Source organism: Anopheles bellator, chromosome 2 (genome assembly GCF_943735745.2).
Source record: "Anopheles bellator chromosome 2, idAnoBellAS_SP24_06.2, whole genome shotgun sequence".
In the NCBI taxonomy this organism is placed as follows: domain Eukaryota; kingdom Metazoa; phylum Arthropoda; class Insecta; order Diptera; family Culicidae; genus Anopheles; species Anopheles bellator.
Genome location: NC_071286.1, coordinates 7,562,285 through 7,585,920, shown reverse-complemented (window position 1 = coordinate 7,585,920; position 23,636 = coordinate 7,562,285). Strand labels below are relative to the sequence as shown.

The 23,636-nt window shown below is 50.7% G+C and overlaps 1 protein-coding gene across 1 annotated transcript in view; it reads left to right on the top strand.

Annotated features, from left to right (window-relative positions):
- Nucleotides 1-23,415, top strand: part of LOC131210533 (neural cell adhesion molecule 1) — a 33,468-nt gene extending 10,053 nt beyond the window's left edge. The window contains exons 3-12 of the mRNA XM_058203792.1: nt 12,706-13,023; nt 13,651-13,802; nt 13,885-14,029; nt 14,099-14,229; nt 14,332-14,491; nt 14,670-14,840; nt 15,169-15,291; nt 21,565-21,876; nt 21,954-22,234; nt 22,807-23,415. Of these exons, the coding sequence (XP_058059775.1) occupies nt 12,706-13,023; nt 13,651-13,802; nt 13,885-14,029; nt 14,099-14,229; nt 14,332-14,491; nt 14,670-14,840; nt 15,169-15,291; nt 21,565-21,876; nt 21,954-22,234; nt 22,807-23,415 (2,402 nt within the window). The remainder of the gene's footprint in view (nt 1-12,705; nt 13,024-13,650; nt 13,803-13,884; nt 14,030-14,098; nt 14,230-14,331; nt 14,492-14,669; nt 14,841-15,168; nt 15,292-21,564; nt 21,877-21,953; nt 22,235-22,806) is intronic.
- The last annotated feature ends 221 nt before the right edge of the window (nt 23,416-23,636 follow it).

The window sequence follows — 23,636 nt, the reverse complement described above, 5'->3', positions numbered from 1 at the left end:
CATATCCTCAAGAACTCCTTTATCCACGCTGTCATGCGTCCTAACGAGCATTGCGTTGTGTGTTGATCTACGTTCCGTTGTTTACTGTTGCTTTCCTTCCCATTTTCTTTTTTGTGAGATAGGCTTGCGCATTTGTTGACTAATACTGGCTGGAAGTATCTGCCTGAGCGGGCTCTGCGAAGGAACTTGTTCGAAAAAAAACGGTCATACATTAGACAGTTGAGCAGCGTCATTTGATACATTATTTCCTTCTCGAAAAGTACGAATATAAAAATCTCTTAAGGAGTTTCAAGTAAATATTGTCTGCCGCTTCCATTCAAGATCTACCTAACATGTGTTTTTAACATCAACACAAACACGTCAACACGTCATCAAGTTACGCTGAACCATCTAAATATAGGAATCCGCGTCTCTTACGGCGAATTTCCAAAGCATCAGATTAACTGCAAAAGAGAATGGTTCGTCGAAAGAATTTCTCCAAAGGCGTCGTAATCTTCTTCAATGTAAGATGTTCATCGATAAATTCTTATTCATCAGCTCACGAAGTGTGCAATACCCACTCACCCACCAAAAAGGGTGGCCTCTCGTTGTGAGGCCAACCAGCATGTTTTGTAAACGCTGGTGGACAGTATTTGAACCACCTCTGTAAAGTGCCTCAGCTACACGCATATCATCACCCAAAGTTCGTTCTGTAGGCGGCGCTACGAACAACAAGTTATAATATGTTGTGCCCGACTTGTGGACGTCTACGTCTCGCCGGCTTGTTAAAAACGGCCTTTCAAACGGGTGCGCCATTGTGGAACCGGAAAGCGCCCACCACTTGTGACAACGACAGCCATCGGAAAAGTGTGCACCATTTGTACGAGGGGTCCCTCCGCGCATTCCACGAACGAAGTCAATAAAGAAGAAGGCCACCACAGGGCCGGGAGGCTGGCCAGGGCCAACGGGGTGGATGGGCGAAACTTTTCTCATGTTGCATAATTTCCAATATCCCGCTCCGACCGGCTAACCGGTTCCGGCTCGGCAAGTGGCAGGCTTTCAAGTACTTGCTCATCCGTGGCCCCACATCCCAGCCCCCACCTCCGCGGCCAGCAAGGATACCACACATCGGGTCACACCGCGTACCGCGCCGCAGCAAACCACAATAAATATCTTGAGTCGAGTGTGCGTCTTCCACGAGCCTCACGTTTTCAAAATGGCTTCATTCGCGGGTGGGCATCGTTGGGTGGCGCAAATGGCGGGATGGAGCAAGAATGGAGAAAGAAAGCGCCATCTTCGGCGCCCACCAGGAGCCACTCATCGCGGGTGGAATGTATAACTTTTATGGTGCGCATAACTGGAGCGTATTGAAAAACGCATCGCCCGCCGCGAAGATACGCGTATCTGCGGATGTGGATCGGTGCGGGGCTGGATGGAAAGGAAATCGAACTTTTATGCCCTGGCCTGCTCCGGATCACCACGCGGCACCCGCCCGCGGCTTTCCGCTCCAGGACCAAGTGGGTCCAAGACACCCGAGTGGGTCGTAAAGAGGGTTTCGAGAATTTCGATTTCTCCGCTTCCGAAGGCATTTATGAGCCCACCGCCCTTTTTATAATGTCGCTAGTCGAGTGCGAAAGTGCCGGCCGACCCGATGATTATGCGCTCAGCCGCGCCCGAAGAGCCGCGTGTCACGCGGCGCGTCTTGGACTCGGTTTGACAACGAGTGAAAGTGACAATAACGATGTCGTTTTTATGATCTGCCATTTTCGCCAACCCGCGGTGTTATCGCCGCCGGCCGCTAACGATTTGCGTGACGCGGGGAGGGCGCGGTGACCGAATGGCGTGTCCTCACAGTGTTATCAAGCAGATGAAGTGCCGCGTTGATGCGCTGCATCACGGCCACGCTTTTCCGACCCTGCCGATGTCTGTCTGGGATTCGGTTTCATGATTGTGCGCTGACCTAGGCCGCTGATCTGGGCGCGAAAGTTTTCTCGCCTGCAACTGCAAGGACTCCATGTTACGGTTGGTGACGTACGGTGGGGAGCGTAATTCAAAGGCCATAAGAATCGAAGCCACGAGTGAACGCACACCGAATGGGAAGCATAAGGTGCCAACGAAAGCATGCTGTAATCGGGCGTGTTGACAACGCGATTTTGAATAATTAACATGCAATGTTCGTTGTCAAAGTCTGTCGTGTGGCACCGCTTTATGCTGAATGTTAAGTGTGGGGCATGAAACACGAGGGTTTTTTCTACAATTTTCTGCGTAACGACCCTTCGTGTTGCCATAAAAATGAAGCGCTTCTCTTAAAAGTTCTAATGCCTGCAAACGTTCCGTTTTCGATGGTTTTGTGTGATGTTTATTTGCATGGATAAAACGTCTAATGGTATGCAATAACGATGAGACTGTAGGATGCTCTCTCTGTAGATCGTAAAAATTGAACACTGCCAATTTCATTGGTCGTCGAAAAGATCTTTCAGAACAGATTTGTGCTTTTTCCGTTTTTGCTGTTTTGTTCAATAATATCGATTACTATTTTTTGCAACCCACAACTCTTGAGATTGTCTGCTTAACTTAACTTAATGAAATTTAAAAAAATACTTTTACATCCAATGGAAAACTTATTCATCTTTATAAATCAATCAATGTAATCATAAAATACAGTGACAAGCCGAATCTTTGTTTCACGACTGAATATAAAACTATTCAATTCAATTTTCCTTGTGTTGCAAACGATAAAGCCTTTTGTATCGTACAATATCCTTCCAAAAGCTTCGATTATCGGTTCGATGGCACCCTTGCTGTGAATAAGTCACGCAGTTTAGCTGTAACGGCTTAAATGCCGACCAATTAAAAAAACCAATAGACAACTTTTTAGCACCTAACCATAATACACACATCGTTTGGCGTTACAAATGGCCCAAACGATCATTGTAATTATAAATGGTCGGCAAATCAAAAGCCCCAAAAAGGGATAACTTTAATCGCCGTTTTTCGGAAGATTGGATCGATGATAGCCAGTTTTATTGCTACTTTTTATTAGCCAACGGTTGGTCCATGGGCAAAATTGCCTACCACGGGCCAACCTAACGCCAAAAGTTTTCCGCATAGCTCACCGTAGGTTTAAAATCGATTTAAAAGCCAATTGTGCCGTGTGGCCCGGAACCCATCGGATTTATCGATTCGTGCCTCACCGCGGCGTTTCAAACGTCATGGATTTTTCCGTGAACAACTCGCACGAGAAGTACAATTTAAAAAGATGCTCTTCTGCCTTCTGTTTGCTGTGCGGGTTTTTTTTGCCCCAAGTTGTCCCTCCACTCGAGCTACCGGAACGTGTAATGACTCGCGTTAAATGAGCTAATGACTCGCGAAAGTAACTTTGGTGTTGAAAGTGGAACTCAAAACAAGTACCCGTCCGCGGGTCGCGGCACCAATGGCAGTAAACATAAATGATCAAACTGTAAACAAAATTACACTACCGCCGTCTTGTACCGCAGGAGCTCCGATGGTGGGTCCCGGTTTGATTGATTTTCAACGGAGCGACGGCGTAAGCGAGACGCGACCCAGCCCGTGACGGATGTTTTGATAGGATGCCGGACCGACCCATCGCTTCAAGTGGCGTTTCGCCAAAGCACTGACTGGCCAATCTGGAAGAGAGAGAGATGACCGAGGCGTCAAATGAAATAAACATAAAAAATGCCGATGGAAGGATGTTTCGCCGGCTGTCTGTTGGAGCGGAAACGAAATAAAATAATGAACGGAAAGGCAAACGTAAAAAGCCGGGCGAAAGGAAACCAAAATGGCCATGTTGAGACACATTGTAAAAGAAGCCAAAATGGAACCGGTCAAGCGGCTGACACCGGGGAGGAAATGAAAGGCACATAAAAGGTCCTCGAAAGCGCCTTCATGCGGCCTTTCCATGCGGCCGCGGAGATATTCAAATTCGAGAGGATCTCGTCTCCATTGACTGACGCCGGACGACGCCGACCGAGCTGTCCGTGTGGACGCGCGGACCTTGGAAAACCGGAGACCGGACCGGTGGTGAGACGAACGGCCGGCCAAGCGGAATGGACGAAAAGAATGGTTCCTAAAATTTGGATTTTTGGACTTTTCCAAAGCCCCACCCATTAGGTGGTGGTCGGTGGCGCAGTTTGTCCTTTATCGTGCCCATTTCCGGGATTTGATAAGGCATGTGAACGGGTGTCGTAAAACACTATCAACTCGAGCGAGTGGCGGCCATAAAGAGTGCCCAAAGTGACTCGACCGGTGGCCGGATTCACAGGACATCACGGGCCATCGTTTTCTTTCGCTGGCGCGATTTTGGCGCCATTTTATAGAAAAACAAACATATCTGCCCGTTAAGGAGGTGTGATTTTGCATAGCGCCACAGTCCTCCAACGGTACCTTTTTGGTGGGTCCTTTAAAAGCAGCTCAAGCAGTGGTTGTTCCTGTAATCCTGTAGATATTAAAGTCCAGCTAAAAGGTAAACTTCTAGAAACAGAGTAAGATGAGCGCCGCAAAGAGCGCCAAAGCTGCTAACCGGACGACGGAAGATTTATAATTCACTGGACCAATGAGCAAGCTTCAGAAGTGTAGCAATGCTAACTCCAGAACAGCCGCACTGACGATAAAGGTGCCAAAGCTCCAGTTAGCGACGAGCCAAAATAGAGTGAAACGAATTTAAACAAATAACATTGGCAAACTCACTAATTATTCGCAAACGCTCCGTTCAATCAGTACAAACACAGACCATGTCTTGGAGTCGGTTCGCTGTGGAAAAGACAGGTCCCTAAACCGTGCACTAAACCCTGGCTAAAGTAAAGCTATCTGAATGGAGTTTAAAGTAAACCCATCACCGCTGTCTTACACATTGCGGCCACTTACGTTAAATCGGACCGAGACGGAACCACTTGCTTCCATTAGCATCCTTGCCCGGCCCGCCAGAACCGTCCAGAGTGCCTGCGGACTTAATCAATCTTTCAGGCGCGCCTCTCTGCACGGCTAATTCCGACCATCTGGTGTAGGTTAATTTTGGGCACCATTTCCCTGGAATGGTGCCCGGCCGGCCACAAACCGTGTCGATGGAGCCAACAAAGAACGCCATCGGCGTTCCACCGGCGTGAACCTGCCGATCCTGCCGCAATTTAGCGCCAAGGACCTGCCGGCCCTGCAGTGCCGTTTGGAATTATCGGCAACTTCTGATGCGCAAGAAGCAGACTCGGCACTGCCTACCGTGGAACTGCACTTTAAGAAGAAGAAGAAGCGCGAGAAAGTGCCGTACTGACTGGCACTGGTACCGTTACAGTGTGGGTCTCACATGAGCCAGAACGGCCCGGTCCTGAGAACGGCTGCAGCGGTGTCTAACTGAACGTCTCCCTTTTTTCTGGCTCGGCTTGGGAAGCTACGGAAAGGCTGACGGTTCACCGCAGAACGATGTAAGAATTATTGCTCCCAGCAAACCCAAACCCACGGAACTCGCGGACGAAGGCACCGAGGACGTCGAGGCCCTAGATGTCGATCCTGTGCGGAAGAATAGACCGAAAAGGTACCATTACGGTCCACTGCCCACCGACTGCCGGCCCCGGCCTTCTTCTTCCGGCCGTGACCACCAAGATCGGTCTAGGAAAAACGCCCGCTCAAGCGCCCCTTCGTTCACGTTCTCCGGGATCCTTCGCAGGACCCCGGCAGGCCTCCGGATCTCTTGGCGAAAAACGTCAAACAACGCGAAAGCTTTTATTCCGGCCCACGGAGCCGCTGAACAGCTGCTTTTGCGTTTAATTTCTCAGCTTTCTTTGTTTGCAACTCGAGCTCATCGGTCGCGGGTTCGAGTTTGGGATTCGGCCCCTTCCCGCACCCGCCCATCCAAAGCTGGGAAGAAGAGTGGGACTTCGGGCACTAATCCTTCCAGCGGTCCTGGCGCCGGCCCTTCTTCGTTTCGGCTCGGGTGCCTTGGGCTTTGCTCCATCCCTATCTCTGCTGGGAGTGTGGAACGCTCTCTCCTGCGTGTCCTTCGCCCACCGTAAGCCGTAACTAGGACTCCACCCCTAACACCGCCCTCTCCCCCGGGTCCAACTCCCCAGTTCCAATTTGCTGGTTCGCTCGATAGCCGTTAATGCACACTCTGCGCTCCGCTGCCTAAGATGCTATTCGCTCATCCCGGGACCTTCCTTCTCGGCTCCCGTTTAGCCGCCTAACCATGCCCATCGGCCGCCCCGCTCTCCTGTTGCCCCCCTCAACAATCAACGATTTTCTTGTGGTTTCGTGTGGAAAACCACGGACCAACGGCCCACGGAAAAACCGGCCGCCCGAAGAGCATCGTAATACCCCGTACCCCCAACGCCGATGGCCGTATTCTTTCTCCTCGAAGTCTACGGAGCTGCTTAGCGTCCCACGCTCCCACCAACGCTGGTCATCCACTGGGAGAGGAGCTGAAGCGTAGCGCAGGCTCACCAACCCTCCCGGGAAAGCGAAAGGTTTATCTTTGCACAAGAGATTTATTCACTTTGCCTCTAATGTGTGTTTAATGCTGGACATTGGTGGATCGGCGGATCGGCGGGGCAGCCACCCTTTCACAGCCCTGCCCGTTCTGCTGTCCGCCTATGCTTTGGTCCAGTTAGAAGACATTTGATCCTCTCGGCCATGGAACGAACTTTCTTTTTTGCTCGCAGCACGAGGAAGATTCCTGTTCCGCTCGGTTTTTGCCCCAGGCTTCCCATCCAGAGAAATTCATTTAGGTTCACTCTCTCTCTCTCTTTCTAACATACACACATACAGACACATTTTCTTTTATTACTGAAGGATTGGCAAGCAAGTTTTCATTTTTCCACGCGAAACTCAATTTCCATCTTATTCGCTAACCAACGAAGCCCGGGCAACGAACCCTTTCAGCATAATATTGGTTTCAAAGCACGAGTGGAATCGAGTGTCCTCTTCACTAGTGGGGTCACCACCTACTCCTACGTCTCATGGTCAGTTTGATAATTCAACCTTTGTTTCGAGCAACAGAATGAAGAACAGTTTCTTTAATAATGACCCACGCACGCAACCCGAAAATCTTCCGCCTCGAAACGGTGCGATACAAATTGCGGTTATTATCCGTGGCCCCTCGGGTGTCTTCCCATCCCTCCGCTCCCCGACCCAGGGGAGGAATGGATCCTAATCGGCACCTCGCCACGGGCGAAAGTTCCGGGACTCACCGGGGCCGGGCTGGCGAGAGTCCATCATCTCGGTGCTGTGTTGGTTGTGTTGGTAGGCAGCAAATTAACCAACATGGCCACGGCTGTCCGAGGGGGCCGACAAGGACACCCCGGGAACGCACATAAACCTCACTAATCCGTTCGTTGTCCCGCCGTGGTGTTGGTGATGTTGCGGAGAGCTGTAAATTAATTATGTTTAAATGGTTTAAGCAGCGAATAATGATGGGAGATTTGGACAAACAACGCGCCAACCATTAAGGTTGCCGGCGGCAGAAAGTTTGATTTTCTTTCCCCCCTTTTTCCGGCACGTTTTTCCCCGTTTCGCTTCGTTTCCTTTGATATCCGAGGCGGCAGATCCTCTTAGCCGCGAGCGTGGCTAACGAGACGCGGATAGAGTTCGGCCACCGCACTCGGCTGTCTTCGAAAAGGGATAATTGCTTTCGGACGTTCGGTGCCCCCCAGTGCGCTGATGAGCGATGGTCCTCGTGTGTCCCAGTCAAAGAGTGACGAAAGTTGGGAGCAAAAAACCGGCCATGTTGCGTCCCGTGACATTATGTGATCCGAAACGGGCGGCCTCCGTGAGGAAACTACCGAAGACGGCAGCCAGCCCTATGATCCTGTGTATGACCCGCAGGAGGCATTTGTTTCAACGGCTTTGGCGAATCTTTTGCGAAATTGTAATCAGTCCGGGCTAAGGTATATTTGTTTGTTGGCGATAGAAAGAGTGGATGGTTCGAAAGAATCAATTCATTAACCGCGTTGAGCATATTTATGCGATATTAGCGTAATCGGCTTAACGGTTAACGAGTACACAACACACAAGCGGCACAGCACACAATAGATTACTGTCCATTGCTATTGTGCACAAAATTGGTGGAGTTTTTTTGGGATTCAAATCAAATCGTTGGTCTGTTAACCAACAAGTTGTGCTTTTAAAGGGAACCAATAACAAACTTAAGACGATTGTTTTTGAACTCCCCTATTGATTGTCAACCGCAAGGAGTATACGTGGCATTGACGTACTATAAGATGACCGAACATTCCAAGTCGCATAGAGCTTCGCCTAGCTCAACACGAAGACTTACAATGGAAAGCAGCCATGAGCCATGAAGTCTGCTCAAAACAGGCAAAAGCCCACATCTCACTAGGCTCCGTTGGGTTGATCAAAAAAACAGATGCATCGTCTCATTAAGAAGAATGTAAAGAAAAGAAACCAAGCATCAAAGTGAAAAGGCGCAAGTCCACAAACAAGTAACGAAGCAGGGAATATAGATAAACACACAGAATTTAAAAACTCAAAAGAAATTTGGGATGACAATAAAAAACACAATAAAGAAGGAGACGCCTTGGGGAAAAGAGACACATTGGGCCATAAAAATAGAGAAGAAATAGAGAAACGTGAATATTAAATTATTGAGATCAGGTTCCAACATCCCACATCGACCGAATAGGCTAATGGACGCTCGTCATAAAACGGAGACACGTTAAAGGCAATTCCTTTAGAGAAGCTTGAATATTGATGAGTCGCAATCAGGTTCCTATATGCCACAATCCACGGTTGATACAACTAAACCGAATAATGAAACCGGATTGTACAAATCTTTTACTACGAGTTGTATAATCCTCAATCTGAGGCAATAAAAAGGGGAAGGTAACAAACACTACTTCGGCACAGAAGTTTGAAGAGTATTAGCGTCCTGAATTTAGCGGTTTAAATCGATAATTGTTAAAGATAACGATCGGTAACTCATTTGCATAATTTGTGCATACCTTTAGGCGTACGAATTGGCAAAACGAAACTCTCCTTCGTATCGCTTATTTACATCCCACAATCGAGTTTTGGAATCAAAGCAATCAAATTACACGTAGCTCGTAGCTTAAAAGATAATTCTGCAAACAGAAAAATAACTTTGTGTTGCACACAAAATAAAGGTAATTCATCACCGTTTGAGTAACTTTGCTGTGATTAGTCCGACCTCCCGGCGATCTTTCCTGTCTACGCTGCTCCTGCAGAAACTCCCCTTTGGCACTAGGGTGTCTTTTACAAATCACAATTTGGGTTTAAACTTACTTCTTTGATCTAGACTAAGTCCTGATCAAAACTGACCTGTGAATCGGTAGAGAGAAATGAAACACAGAAACACTCGGTTCGACGTTCGGTGTCACATTCCACACTTAGTTTATTCGGCAGTCGGCAGTATTTATACAAAAACTGTCGATCTTTAAACGTACCCAAACCAAGAGTTTCTATTCCAGTGTTACTCAACGTTTCCGTTTTAAAATCCGCGACTTTTATGCGTCGATACGCGTAATTTCGTTTTTGCCATTTTTATCAGCTTACATGAAGCTGGCCTGCTTATCGTTGAGCAACTTTCTCTTGATCAGCCACCGATTCAGGTGGTCGTAGTGATGCGCTGAATTTGACTGTCATAACGTGTCCATAGAGTGATGAGTTTTTGGTCTAATTGATATTCGTGCGGCTTAGTTCTATGGCCTAAAGCTCGCGCATGGTCTGGGCCTAATTATTATTCATGCAGATCTGTTTACGAGGAAGCGAAGGTTTGATCGTGGTCTCGCTTTTGACGATCTTCTGATCTTCGGGTCGGTTCCATCGTGTCGTCTGTTGTTGGAAGGGCTTAATTCGTTTTCTCCTACTCTGTTTCGTAAGGTGTCGCGTGGACTTTGGTTGTCGAACTATGACTAGTACTGGAGTAATTCATCGGTCTGGGCATGTCGAGTACTGTGGACTTTGCACACCGATTAATTGGTTTCTATTCTTTAAGTAGGTGCATGACACAGCTCTGCCCATTCTAATATTAATAATAATAAACTATATTATATCAAAACAAACTAAAATATTCGCATTCTGCAAATCACGGGTCAGGAGACCGATTAACAGCGGCCCCTTAAAACCTCATGTCGCTTTCATAGACGCCGGCCAGTTTTGGCACAGGGGATGAAAATGGAAAAGAATACCAATATCTTTCCATCCCGAACGCTGTGCTGGGAAAATCGCGGCACACACAATGCGGCACTTCATACATAGCGAAGCGGCACTGGTTGGGAAACTTTTCAGCAGAACGCACACTAATCCTAGCCCCGGCCAGCCGGCCCCCGTCAGTCAGTCTTCCATTGCTGTTCTGTCGATTGACAAGGCACACTGCGGCAGCGACATATCCCGTTTGTGTTTAGTTTCTTTTTGTCCATTCCCACCACATCCTGCCGGTTTTGCCTTCTCGTGTGATCCTGTGATGAAGTGCGCTTTTTTCCTCACCTTTTTTCCAACATTGCCTTCCTACTCTGGCGGCCTGTATTGTTCTGCCAAGTTGCGCTCTCTGCGGCATTAGCCGTTACAGCACCGCTGCTGAGCTGCATTTGTTTTGCTTGAATTCCCGGCCCGGCCCGGCCAGGACGAAATGTATTCCGAGTTCCGTACCGTGCGATTCCGCTGGCCGCCCATATTTCATCCACACTCCCCGGCATCCCCTCGTGGTCGTGTGCGAAAATTAGCCCCCGGGGAGTACTTCCAATGCTGCCAGCCACCGACCATGCCGTGCGCGACACAATGTGAGGCCCATCCATCTCGCGGAATAAAATATGAAATATGCAGCAAACAATAGACGGATCTCGGTCGCCGGTGAATTTCGCATTCAAACACACCCGAGTCCCGCCGGTTGCCCGGTTATCAATGCTATCGCCGAAATATGGATGTACCGTGAGCATGTGTTGTGTGCCACGTTTTTCTTTTCTCGCTCTGCCGTTGCTGGTCTTTCTCTTTCTGTCTCTGGTGCCGGCACTGGAGCATTAAAACCTCGACGACTCAGCCCGACCGAATGAGTTGTGGTCCCGGTTCGCGCATATGATTGCGCGGGCTAAGGCCTTGACGAACCGGGTGGCTGGCGGCGTATTTTCAGCCCTCCCAGTTTTATGGTTTTCCATTTGTATGCTCCAACCCACCCGGCCCAGCCCGGCCCGGGGTGCCTTTTTTAACGGCCGATTTTATGTGGCCCTCGCGAGCAAGTGATCCCTCGTTAGCTGTTCGTTTGATTTTTTCTTTTTCTCTTTATTGTTCCTGCTTCGGTTGCAATCCTTCACCGACCGCGGAATCACAGTTCCCGGCGGCAAACCGCCGGCCCCGGTAAGCTAATCCGGAGAGCCCGGAGAGATATCCGGAGGGACATCGGACCGGGCCGGTACAGTGCTATGTTTTTACTTCTTTCCGAGCAAACTCCCCAGAGTCGTTGTGCTGCGCTTGGTGAAGTGCACACCCCGGGGCGCTGCAGTTGCCACGATGCGAAGGAATATTAGACGTTGAGCGGCCATTCATTCGTTCTTTTCTGCCGGCCAGCGCTGTCGGTATAATTTAATACCCTGGCGAGCGAACAGTTACTCGACTTATTTGCCGATTTCGCCGAAAAGACTACTTTTTAATGCACCACCGCCAACATTGTCCGCAATTGTTCAATACCGTTACATGACGGCAGGCTTCCGTCGAAAATATGTTTCCGAAATCTCACTAAGGAAGTCCCACTCTGGGTTATTTCATTAACTCGTCGCATGTAGAATCGAACAAGAGGCTTTGACTCTTCGGTTGGTTCATTACTGGTGCGAATGCCTTCGGTGGGATGAAAAACCGGTGAATCTTGGGCCGAAATAATTCAGGGCCCCATTAGCAACATAAGAACGGGGCACGCCCAGCCCATCTCCAACGGGCGATGGGCTAGCGATTAACCCCTCTTCCTTCGGCTGGGTGACCAGGGCGCTATTAGTGGCCCCCTGTGTGCCGCGGGTGATCTGTTTCTCCCATAATTTCCCTCGGTCCATTCCGAACGTAGTGTGACCGCCTTGGCTTTGGCCATTGAATTCGTCGCGTGTTTGGCCAGACAGGCGGGCGAACTGTGAGAAGCATAAACATGGAAAGAAATGTCCACCAATTGAGTACCGTCGGTCGGGTCGTTCAGACGGCTTGGGCCGGTAAGTGCCCGACCGTCTGTCTTTACGGGGCGTACTGCAGTATCGTGGGCCAATTGCGCTGCTGACGTGGCGTTTATTTTCCCTACACTTTACAGCGCCAAGCGTCACTGAAGCTCCGGAGACGGCAGTCCCGGACTCGCGGATCCGGGAATCGGTGTAGTTGTCGCACCTGCCGCAGGCGTCACCGGGCAACGCTGCGGGGCTGCGGAGAAACGTAATTAAACTGCAGATCATTAAAATTAGTGCACAAGAAAATGAGACTGCACCGCGCGCCGGACGACAAGCGTTTCTCCAAACTTTGGCCAACCGTCCACGCGGCCCCGCGAAACCGAGACCAGTCGGTGGGTGGAATGCGGGGAAAGTTTTAGCAAGATTTTCCATTAAGCACCCGGTTCCGGCTCTGCCGAGAACGGGACGGGCTAAGAAAAAGTTTGATTATATCAGAAATTTTATTACTTTTCTCTCGAGCGCAGCTCGCGCCCCCCACGGTTTCGTTGTGTTTAATGTTTCCTTCTTTCTCTTTCTCTCTTTTTCTCTCTCTCTTTCCCTCGGCCAGTCCCTCCGGAGCGGATGGTGATACGTGATCAGCTCGGCACGGAGCGCACGACGGTGGCGGGCCCGTACAGCGAGGGGGACAACATAAAGCTGCGCTGTGACGTGTACGGTGGGCGGCCGACACCCACCGTGACGTGGTACCGGGACGGGGTGGCGCTGGTGGCCGACACCAAGTACATGCCGCTCGGGAAGCACCTGCGGAGCGAGATCGCGCTCGGGCCACTCACCCGCCAGGACCTGCACACGAAGCTGCTGTGCCGGGCGACCAACCACGCCCGGGCCCACCCGGTGGAACAGTCCGTCCAGATCGATATGAACTGTAAGTTGGTGCCCCGAGATGACCTCTCCCCGGAACACGGGTCAACGACTTCGCGTGGCTTAATTTGATTGAACGCCTCTTAGTTGATTTGCTTGCTTTTTTTTGTTTCCTTTTTCCGATTTTCACGCACATTTTTGAACGTTTTTCTTTTGACTGTTTCCACTGTTGCCACTTCCAATGGACTATGTTACATTTGCTCAAGGCTCGATATTAGGCCTATGTCGGTGCCAAGACAAGGGGTCTCATTTTGTCAATGTTTTAACTGTGTTGGTACGATTAATCATTTTTTTCTGATTTTTCTAACGTTTACTAATTGGTTTAGCTTGCCCCTTGTTTGTTTTAGGATGTTTATTACCTATTTGTTATTACTTTATTATCTTTTGCACTTATTTATATCATGTTAACTGTTTTATTGCGATTATGCTTGTCTTTTTATTTACGTCTATTAGTCAGTTTTTAATTGGTTCGTATTACTATGTTCATTACTTATTTTATTTTCCATCATTTGGTTACTTTTCGCACTTCATTTTATAGTTTTGACTGTATTGTTGTGTGATTAGCGATATCCATTCTTAGGTTTCTCTCACTCTTACTTTAATAACGCTTAATGTAATGCTCGCCCGCCAGTTGCTCCACTGAACATAAGACTGATCGGCGCGCACCAGCCGTTGTCGGCCGGCCGAAGATATGACCTCCTGTGCCAAAGTGCCGGCTCGCGACCAGCCGCATCCATCACCTGGTTTCTGGACGGTGTGCGGCTCGACAAGAGCAAGGAAACCGTAAGTGTCCGCAGCATCAAACGCGCAGCATCGATCTGGTAACGGTGGTTCACGGGACACTATTTTTCTCCAATCCACCTAGACGTCTGCCGATGGCAACCAGACCACGAGCACCCTGTCCATCGTGCTGCAGCGGGCCGATGCGGGCAAGTACCTGTCGTGCAAGGCGTACAACTCCTACGTGCAGTCCGACGCCCTCGAGGACGGTTGGCAGCTGGACATCCAGTGTAAGTAACTGTCGGCCAGAGGTTAGAGGCCAGTCTTCCAAATAGCCGACTACGCTTGCGTCTTTCCAGATGTGCCCGATGCCTTCGTAAAGCTGGGCAGCTCGCTGGACCCGAACGCGATCCGGGAAGGCACGGACGTGTACTTCGACTGCATCGTGACGGCGCACCCGGCCGTCTACAAGGTCGAATGGAAGCACAATGTGAGTGGTGGCCGACTCCTTGGCCGGTTTGTCGTGGCGTGTCGGCGCACGTCTCTCACGGTTCCTTTTGCTTTCTCACATTCCCGGGTGTCGTCCGTGCAGAATAAATCGCTAACGCGCAACATATCGCAGGGTGTGATCGTCAGCAAGCACTCGCTGGTGCTGCAGGGTGTCTCCCGGACGACGGCCGGCAACTTCTCGTGCGTGGGCTTCAACGCCGAGGGCGAGGGCAGCAGCCCCATGTTCGAGCTGAATGTGATGTGTAAGTGAATAATTGAATTTTTCATTTGCCCCACCCGACCGGAGGACCCCTGCGCACGGTGGTCCACATGGGACCTGCAGTTCCGGCCGACGGGACTTTCGACTTCCTGTTTCTGGCGCTGGCTTTTTTTCTGGCTGTCTTCCGGCTCACAATTCGTTCTTCTTCTGCAATCCGCCAGATGCACCGACCTGTGCCCCGAACCAGCCCCGGGTGTACGGCGTGGCGAAGCAGGAGAACGCCGAGATACGCTGCGTGGTCGACGCGAACCCGCCCGACGTGGAGTTCAAATGGACGTTTAATAATTCAGCCGAGAGCATCGACGTGCAGGCGAGCCACATCTCCCGCCTCGGTAACGAACGCTTTGGGGTCCTAAATCTTTCCAGCCCGCAGCCGAGCCCAGAGCCCAGAGATCCAGCAGCTGGCGTGGCCAACTGTCATCGATTGGGACGGAACCACCACCGGCCACCGATCGATGGGAACTCTGGAGGCCAGTTTTTTGTGCTCTGCCGCTCTCTCGTCTCGGTTTTGGTTACAAAATGAACTGTTGGCTCTTGGCATTTCCCGGGGTCCTAACTTGAGGTTTTCCCTTTATTTCTCCGCTCTCCGTTGCACGTTACACGCGCGCTGGTGCTCGCTGCCGTCCGCGAAATAATGAACATCACCGGGGGCCCCCACAGGAACATCATCGGTCGTCTCGTACACACCGATGACCGAGCTGGACTACGGTACGCTGCTCTGCTCGGCGACCAACAAAATTGGCAAACAGCGGCAGCCCTGTGTGTTCCACATCATCGCCGCAGGTAAGTCACTCGTCACTGGGGAACCGGGCATGGTTTAGCATAGGTTGCCGGTCGGCTATGGGAATGAGTGTACGGTCCATCTCCTTGGCGTATCGTAACACTGAAACTTAAAGCTGAACGAGCGAACATCAAAAGCAGTACAACAGATTATTACACCAAATGAAACCTCTTAATAAACATGAGGCCAATGCCGCGCTCAGCTAACAGAGGGCGTACAGGGGTTCAAATTGGTCTCGTTTTCGTTTGTGAATTTGCTTTACCAGGATGCCAATCTCTGTGCTCCAACGGCACACGATTTTGATGGCGAAGACGACCCGGTGGCACATTACTTTTGATACAAAGCAATTGAACTGATAATGGTACTGAGCTGAGTTAGTTGAATATAAAATTCTTAAATCCTTGCTGCTTACCGTAGACTCAGTTGGTGGGTTGCGGATCGACTTGTTCCTTCAAGATTCCCTCGTTCTGGTGGGTTGTTCTTTCCGTACTTACGGAGAATCATCGAAACGTGCTACTTTTTATCAAGATCCCAGACAAACCGATCAACTACAATCGTCGAATGTTTCTAAACGATTTTTAGTTAATAGACTTTCAGTTTGGTGAACCAGCGCCCCGACTTGGAGCCTTTAGCAAGAGTGCATGGATGTCAAAATAATAATAAAACGTGGAATCAACTCAGCCCGGATTATTTTTTCCGTTTCTTATTTATAGTCAGATTTCGACTCCGTGGCTCACATATGCTGCGATAATGCTCTGGTTTTAATTCTCTTAATTCCTTATCGTTCCGAAATTTGAGATAACCCGTCCATGTCGCCTGCATGTTTGCCGATTCCGATGCTTTATTATTCCATTAAATCTTTTGCCGAACAAACATTGAGTCCTTATCGGATCCTTCTTGCCTTTCGGGTCATTTTTCTCTGTTCATTTTTCAAGACCAGAGCGATTTCACGTTCGGTATCATTCGTCGTATGTCTTTGGTTTGCAAATACCTGCCTTTGTTAAGTTCGCCGCATTTTATCGCCTGATCCTTTTTGGCTCTATGGGCGTAGAAGCAATCCTGCTAGCTGATAACGTTTTCAGAGAAAAAAAAAACGTTTTTATCACAGGATATGTTCTTTAAATATTTCGTTTTCTGGAGAGTAGGACGAGTTTAGGCAACTTCGTTATTATGTTACCCGGTACTCCGTAACCAGATGTGTTTGTTGACTGTAAGGTCCCGAGATGAGAGTGTGTCCCTTGGTCCCGTGGTTGGGTAGATTTAGTGGCTTACGCAGGCCTTGGTCTCTGCCCTGTGAGCCCTCTGCCAACACTTTCTGGGCTGTCGGGTAAATATCGCTTTCTGTTTTGATAATGACCATTTTTCGTGGGAAACCATTCGTTTTCTGCCTTCATCAGTTCCCCAGATCCACTTTGGCTGCCTTTACTTTCGGTCCACATCTGTGATAAGCCGACAACCGATCGGCTGAGTTGTTTACGACCTCGGGCATCCCATCCGATCGGGTGTCCCTACCCATGATCGTTTTACGATCTTCCCGTTTGAAACCAGATTTTACGCTATGGTGGTAGCAATGTATCCCTTTTCTCTGATCTTTCGAGAGTTTTTCTTTGTACCATTTGTTTGAAGGCCAAAAAAGTTTGCTTTTGTGACCCGTCTCCTTGTCGCTCGTGTTTCTCAAGCACGCCCGCTGCATTCCAAGAATCTCGATCATTTTAACAGCATGTTCCGTTCGTCGAAAGATTGCGTCTGGCAATTTATTGCCATCTCGTTGCCAAGGTCCAGACGGCTTTTGAAGACCGGATTGGTGCTGGTCATTTAAAAACGTTCGTTTCGTGCACTTCAAAACACGGTGCATTAGGTTTAAAATGCCAGCGGACTTTAAGTACGGCGAGCTGCCTAACGAAGTTTTTCCGTTAAAATCGATTCCTTAAATCTCTTCCTTCTCTTCCGCTCTGTCTTCTCATCTGCGTTAAGCTTTCTGAACCTCCTTGTGACGTCCTGCCACGCCAAATTAGATTACGTTCAGTGCTTCGGCGAGTAGAATTATGAGAAATACTTTCACATAAATTGCTCCGGCTAACTCGCCGGAGTGGTTCCGAATTTAATTTCGGTCCTCATCGAAGAGTTCGATTTTGGTGAACCGCCTTCGCTCGGTCCATCACTCAACGTGGAGTGATATATTCTTGTGGGAAGTTTTCACCAAACTTCCACCAACGCTCTTCCGGTTTCCGGAAGTTTCGCCAGCGCACTGCTGCTGCTGCTCTCTAAACGCTTTCTTACTTAATCAAAAATCTCTAATGAAATCTCATCGACCAAACCATCGGGCCACCGGGTAAAGGACGAACCGGAGAACGTAATCCAATCGGTTGATGCCGCCGATCGTGGAGAGCAACATTTTTGACGTTCGATCGATGCGTTCGACAGCGTAGCAGCGAACATCATTAACCCGAGTCCGGAACTGCCCAGGTCCCGGGGAATAGTTTTCCGGGCAACGGCGGCTGTGGCTGAAAAGTGTAAATTTTCATCACGTCGCGAACTCGGGGTGAGGAAAATTTACCATTCCCCAGCACTTCGGCCCTGTGCTTCGCTCGGGATTCGTCCGCACGTTTCGCCCAAAACCAATGCCAATGCCGAGACGTGCGAGGTTTTGAGCCAGCTTTGGATAATGCCGCGGAAGTCGCGCGCGCTCCGGGCGCACCGTTCCGGGTTTTGCTTCCCTTTGGCTTTGGCCACGAACGACCTGGCAACGTGTTCTGAACTCCTGGCACAACTACACGACTTTTTTACCCGCCTTGCTGTGCCCCGTTCAAGACGGACCCCGATTTTAAAGCTAGCAACGTGTGGCCCTAATGCAATTTCGTTCTGGAACTCGCAGGCAGTGCGAACTGCTCGAAGCGATTGCTCACAACGAGTTGGTTACAAGCGGGCGCGAAAGAGCGAGCGTTGGCGTAAAATGAAATTACGAGTCCGCGATTTTTCATAGCCTCGCCAACGCGCAGCGGAACGGAAAGTGGACGTTGGTTGCTATTCGTTCTATCACTTCGCGAAAGGAAATTGTTATAAACATGTTTATCAGCTTTGCTGAAGCAGCTGTATGAAGGAAAGCGCCTCTCGGTGAATGGCGTTCCGGTAGAGGACACCCGGAAACGTACACCAGAAACCGGGGAATGAATCATTTTTGTCGGATGAGTATTCCCGTTTGACGTCCCTTGTGCGAAGCTAATCACACCGTTCCGTGATTAAACCATTGCTTCTTCAGCACATAGTTCTGATTAGCATTTTTATGAAAAACCCATGCTAATTTATCTACTAAAAAAATGTAGCAAGAAACATGAGCGCCAAATTAAACAACGCTTTTCCGTTCGCTCTCTGCTCGCCGAAGGAAATCGATCGTAAATTTGCAATCAATTTGCGCCGGTTAGCCGTTTTCACTCGCGAACACGGATCGGTTTTCTGTCTTCCTTTTGGTTTGAAACATTTTCACAAATCCCCGTGCCACCTGGGGGAAAAAATGGTAGCGAAAATCAATTTCACTCATTTGCCGCCGTTCATCAGTTTTCTAAACTGCGGTCGGTCCGGAACTCCCCGAACGACTCTTGACTGCCGCGTTCCACTTCTCTCGCTTTCCACCGGGGGGCCACTGATGAAGCCATTTTATTTGCACCATATTTAGCTTCCATTTTCACTTCTGGACTCCGGGGGTCCGGAATGGCCGTGGGCAAATAATCCAGCCTGATGGAATGAATGTTGGCCTTTTTACCGCTCGATGAGCCGCAACAGGACCACTGAGGGAGTCATTTTTGGGGCGAAAAAATATAATTCTAACAACTGATAAGCTTATTAGGAGCGAGAGCGCGCCAGAGAGAGAGAGAGAAAGATGAGGAAACGAGCTATGATCCTTCTTGAAAGAAACGGACCATCGAAGGATCAAACAGCGCCAAGAGCAGCCAATTGGAGCGGACCAAACTCCGTTAAGTAGCCGACCGCCAGGTACTCGGTTTTATGGCACCCCCGGCGGACTTCGACGAGCGAAACAAAAGAAAATGCTGCCACAGGGAAGTGGCCTAGGACGAAGGGGCCATCGGCCACCACCCGGGAGGCCGACCGGCGGATGGAGAAATAAAATAAATTAAATATTAAACTGTACCCACCGGTGGTAAAACGAAAACCACTTTCGGCACCCTTTTTCCGGCGGAAGTTTTCGGCGGCGGAAGGCCGTCTCCGCTTTGTCCTCGGCCCCTTTACGGACATGTGTGTCCGAAGCAGCAACAAAGCAAAAAATGCGAACCCCATCCGTGGGGTAGTTTCCCGTGGTTTTTTTTTTGCTCGCTCTCCATCGCCGTGCGATGGAATTAGAAACCAGAAACCGGAAAACTCGCCCGGCCAAAGAAGGAAATGAGTGTTTTGCTGTTTTAAAATTAAAATACCCTTGCCCGGGGGGTCCGGACTGCTAAGAGGCCGATCGACCGGGGCCGGGGCCTTACTTTTTAACCCGAAAAGCGAACAAATAACCTAGCACACAGGAGAGCATCACCTGTGATGGAAGGGACCGGGAACCGACGTGCGTGGCGTGTCCGGTTCGAGATGGCCACCAGCACAGTTGAACGGGCCTTCCGGGAATGGCTCCACCGTGGCCCAGAACAAAGCCCGCCGGGCCTTCCTGGGGCCCGATCAAGGGACGGGTTCTTGCACAGGACGAGCTGTTTGTTTGGGCAGTCCTTCACCCACCTCACGCGTGTATGTGTGGCCGGATGTACGGTTCATCCGGCTTTCCCGCGGGAAATCAAAGAGGAAGAACATAAAAGTGACGTAAACGTATCTTCGGCCAAGAGTCTCAAGTGAAAGACAATGCGAGAGCGAGTTTGCAGCAAAGAATGGTTTGTTGATTTTCCGAGAAAGGAATTAGTTCCATTGGGTCTCTCTTTTCATGTTGTTGTTGTTGCTGCCTGTGCTTGTGTCCTTAAACTTTGTTCCGCATGCACCAGGCGAGGGTGCTAATTTGCATACCGTTAGGTTGAGGTGGTTTGAGTGGTTTCCTTCTCCCCGAGCCAAAGGCTCATTCACGTTCCCTTCCTTATGATCTTTCATTTTGCTGAGGTTTTGGCTTTCTGCCGCCAACCCTGGGGTCGCCACTGGCGGCGAGTGAAAAGGTCCTGTTTGATGAAACTTTGAAGGCACACATACACACGTCGTGCCGTCGGCACAATGCAGTCACCATGCAGTGCATCCAGCCATCGGGGCCAACCGACACGTTCCTCAAACATCGCCGGTTCGCCGGTTAGCATTAGCCTATCTCGGCCCCAAACGTGGGGCTAATAATGAATGGACCACCATCATTAGCATCATCGTCGTCGCAGTCGTCGTCGGCGCCATGATCCTCATGCTCATCATCTTCGTCGTCGCTGGCAATGTGATTACATCGGCCAAACGCGGCTCTCCGCGAAGCATTCCACGGTGAGAAACGGGAATGAGAAAACGGCACGGAACGGTGAGAAAATGAGGACAAAAAACACAACATCGAAGAACAAACGCTGCACGAAGGTTTCAAATAACAAACAAACAAACATTAAAACATCCGACCACCCGAACTGGGACCCGATGATATCCTGGATCCTGGAGCGACCCGGAGGAGCGACATAAGCGGCACCAGTTCCCCGGGAGACGTGGTAGAACCTGCAAACCCGGGTCGGGGCCGTAAGTTCATCCGTACTGGTTTGTTTTTGTGTGCCAAACTATGCTACAAACACCGCAGCATAAGCGTCTCCGGCGTCCGGCTCCTCGATGTGTTCCATCCCGGGGCCATGTTGCGGCACTCCCCGGAAGTTGATGTTTCGTTGAAGTTCGACCCGTTTTTTTTTCTTTCTCGCGGTTTGTTTACTTCACGTAAGTTAGCCGGCCGGCCTTCGAGTAGGTACAGCGGTAAGTTGGCTAGCGTCTCTGCCTGAGCCATTGCCCTGAGTTTCCACCGTTGGTAGACCGATCCGACGGCCTACGGTGGAAGTTGAGAGTCTCCCACACATTGCGGTTCCTATAATCAGTCTCACCAGAAACGGGATCTGCGCACGTACGACACTCTATCTCGTTCCGTCGCACTCATTGCTCAGATTCCCCCCAAAAAAAAGTCCGTAATTTTGGCATCTTTGAGAACGACCCGAAAGTCCCGTAGGCATTGCGGTTGCTGCGGTGATGGATGACGGCGGCATCACCTTCCTCCGGCAAGGACTAATTGGAATCGCAAGCCGGCTGCCACTCACGCCCCTTCCATCTCGTTCCAGGGCGGCCAGATCAGGTCCACAACTGCACGGTGGCGAACGTGTCGATGACGTCGCTGGCCGTCCGGTGCTACGAAGGCTTCAACGGGGGGCTGGCGCAGTCCTTCTTCCTCGAGCTGCGCGACAGCCACACGCAGGAGGTGCGCTTCAACAACACCTCGCCGTTGCCGCGGTTCGCCGTGCCGAACCTGCACCCGAGCGTCATCTACCAGCTGGCGGTGTACGCGTTCAACTCGAAGGGCCGCTCCGAGCCGTACGTCATGAGCGCGGCCACCCAGCGGCTGCCCGAGAAGCAGATGAAGGACTCCGACAAGGGTATGCCGCGTCACACGTGTGAAGGTGCCCCGGTAATGCCCCGGCTCACTCTCTCTCTCTCTCTCACTCTCCCGTAGTGGAGCGACCCCGATCCCCACTGCCACTGACGCCGACCCTGTCGATAGCGATCGGGTTGGCGGCGGCCGTCCTCATCGGCAGCTGTGCCATCGTGCTGGCCCTCAAGTTCCCGTGCGGGGCCAGCGGTCGGCGGCACAAGGATACGGCACCGAGCACGACCGTGCGCACGTCGTCCCCGGGGCCGAGCGACAAGAGCGTGGCCAGCAAGGATCACGACGGTAACGAGAGCGACGAGAAGAACCCGGACGTCATCCCGGATACCATTGACTCCGACGATCAGGTAACCCATCGGCCCGTGGCCGTGTCGTAACTTTCGCCGGGAGCGCCGTCATTAAGCTGTCCACATGCTCCTACGGTCGCTACCGGTGCGGTTGTCTCCAATTGCGCCCTCGGGCCCTTTTGTTAAATGCTTGCAAGTCGTGCGAAGTCGCTTGAGGAATGAGTTGGATCTGTTTATCATTTCAATTATTTGCTTCATTGATAGAACGAGAAACTTCCGTAGATCTTTTTCGTGATCGACCGTGAGCATTGTTTTACATAATTTAATTTAAGTTTCTCTTCATTTATTATTGTTTATTCTTTACTATTGTCCCATTTCTTGTTATTATTTATTTCTTTTATATCCAAGTGACGAACATTGGCTATTATGTTTATTTTACTATTATTCAAGGTCGCTTAACAACTTTTTTTAGGTCGGAAATTTGGAAGTGAAAGGATTCCTTTCGTGTTCATTATGCTCTTTGTTTGAGTGTTGAGTCTTAATTTAATTCTTTAAATTTTAATAAGTTGTAAATATTTCCTAACACGTCCATCTAACGCAATTGTAACTGCATTATTTACCGTCACTCGCAGATGGAGTACATCAAGCGACGACAACACATATCGACGATCGACACGAGCAGCCCGAGCCGGTTGTTGCTGACGACGGCCGGGGGCCCCAACCAGGCGTTCCTCGGCACCTCGATGGCGGCCGCCCTGCACGCCTCGCACTCCTCCAGCCTTGGGTACTGCACGTTACGCAACGGCGCACCGCAAGGCTCCAGCTCCATCACCAACGTGTCGATGTGCCACGTGCCGTCAACCTTCACGACGTCGTCGCACGCAACCTGCACCCTGCCCCGGCACCCCGTCGGTGGCCTCAGCACCGGCGGCGGCGGTTCCGGTCCCGGCAGCATCACCGGGGGAGTCGGTGGCGGGGTCGGTCCACACCATTGGCCGTCGTACGGGGGCACGATAGCGGGGGTCCGTAACATAACGGCCATCTCGGTGACGAGCGGCCCGAACGGCCCCTCGGTGATGGCGGGCGGGCTGGTTGGCCAGCAATCGGCGCCGCCGCCCCCCTCAGCCATCGCCATGCAGCACCTGGGGCCGGCGGGCCGCGCCCGGGTCTGCATCGGGCTGCCCGAGGACGAGGTGTCCGCCGACACCCCGCTCATGATGAAGCGCGAGAGCACCGTATGACTATAGGAGTCTCACAGGGTCGGTGACACGGCCCTGTGAGATCGACGCAGGTAACCCCCGCCCCCTCCCCACCCTTCCGGCCGGCCGTTACGAAGCGCCGGCCTGTGTTATCAGTTCATCATCCCCTGCTCTAGTGTACCGATGTATCGTTTTGTGATATGACCACGCTGTGAATAGTAGCCGTGAAACCGCGGCCTGCCACCGGCCTGACTGGCCCGGGA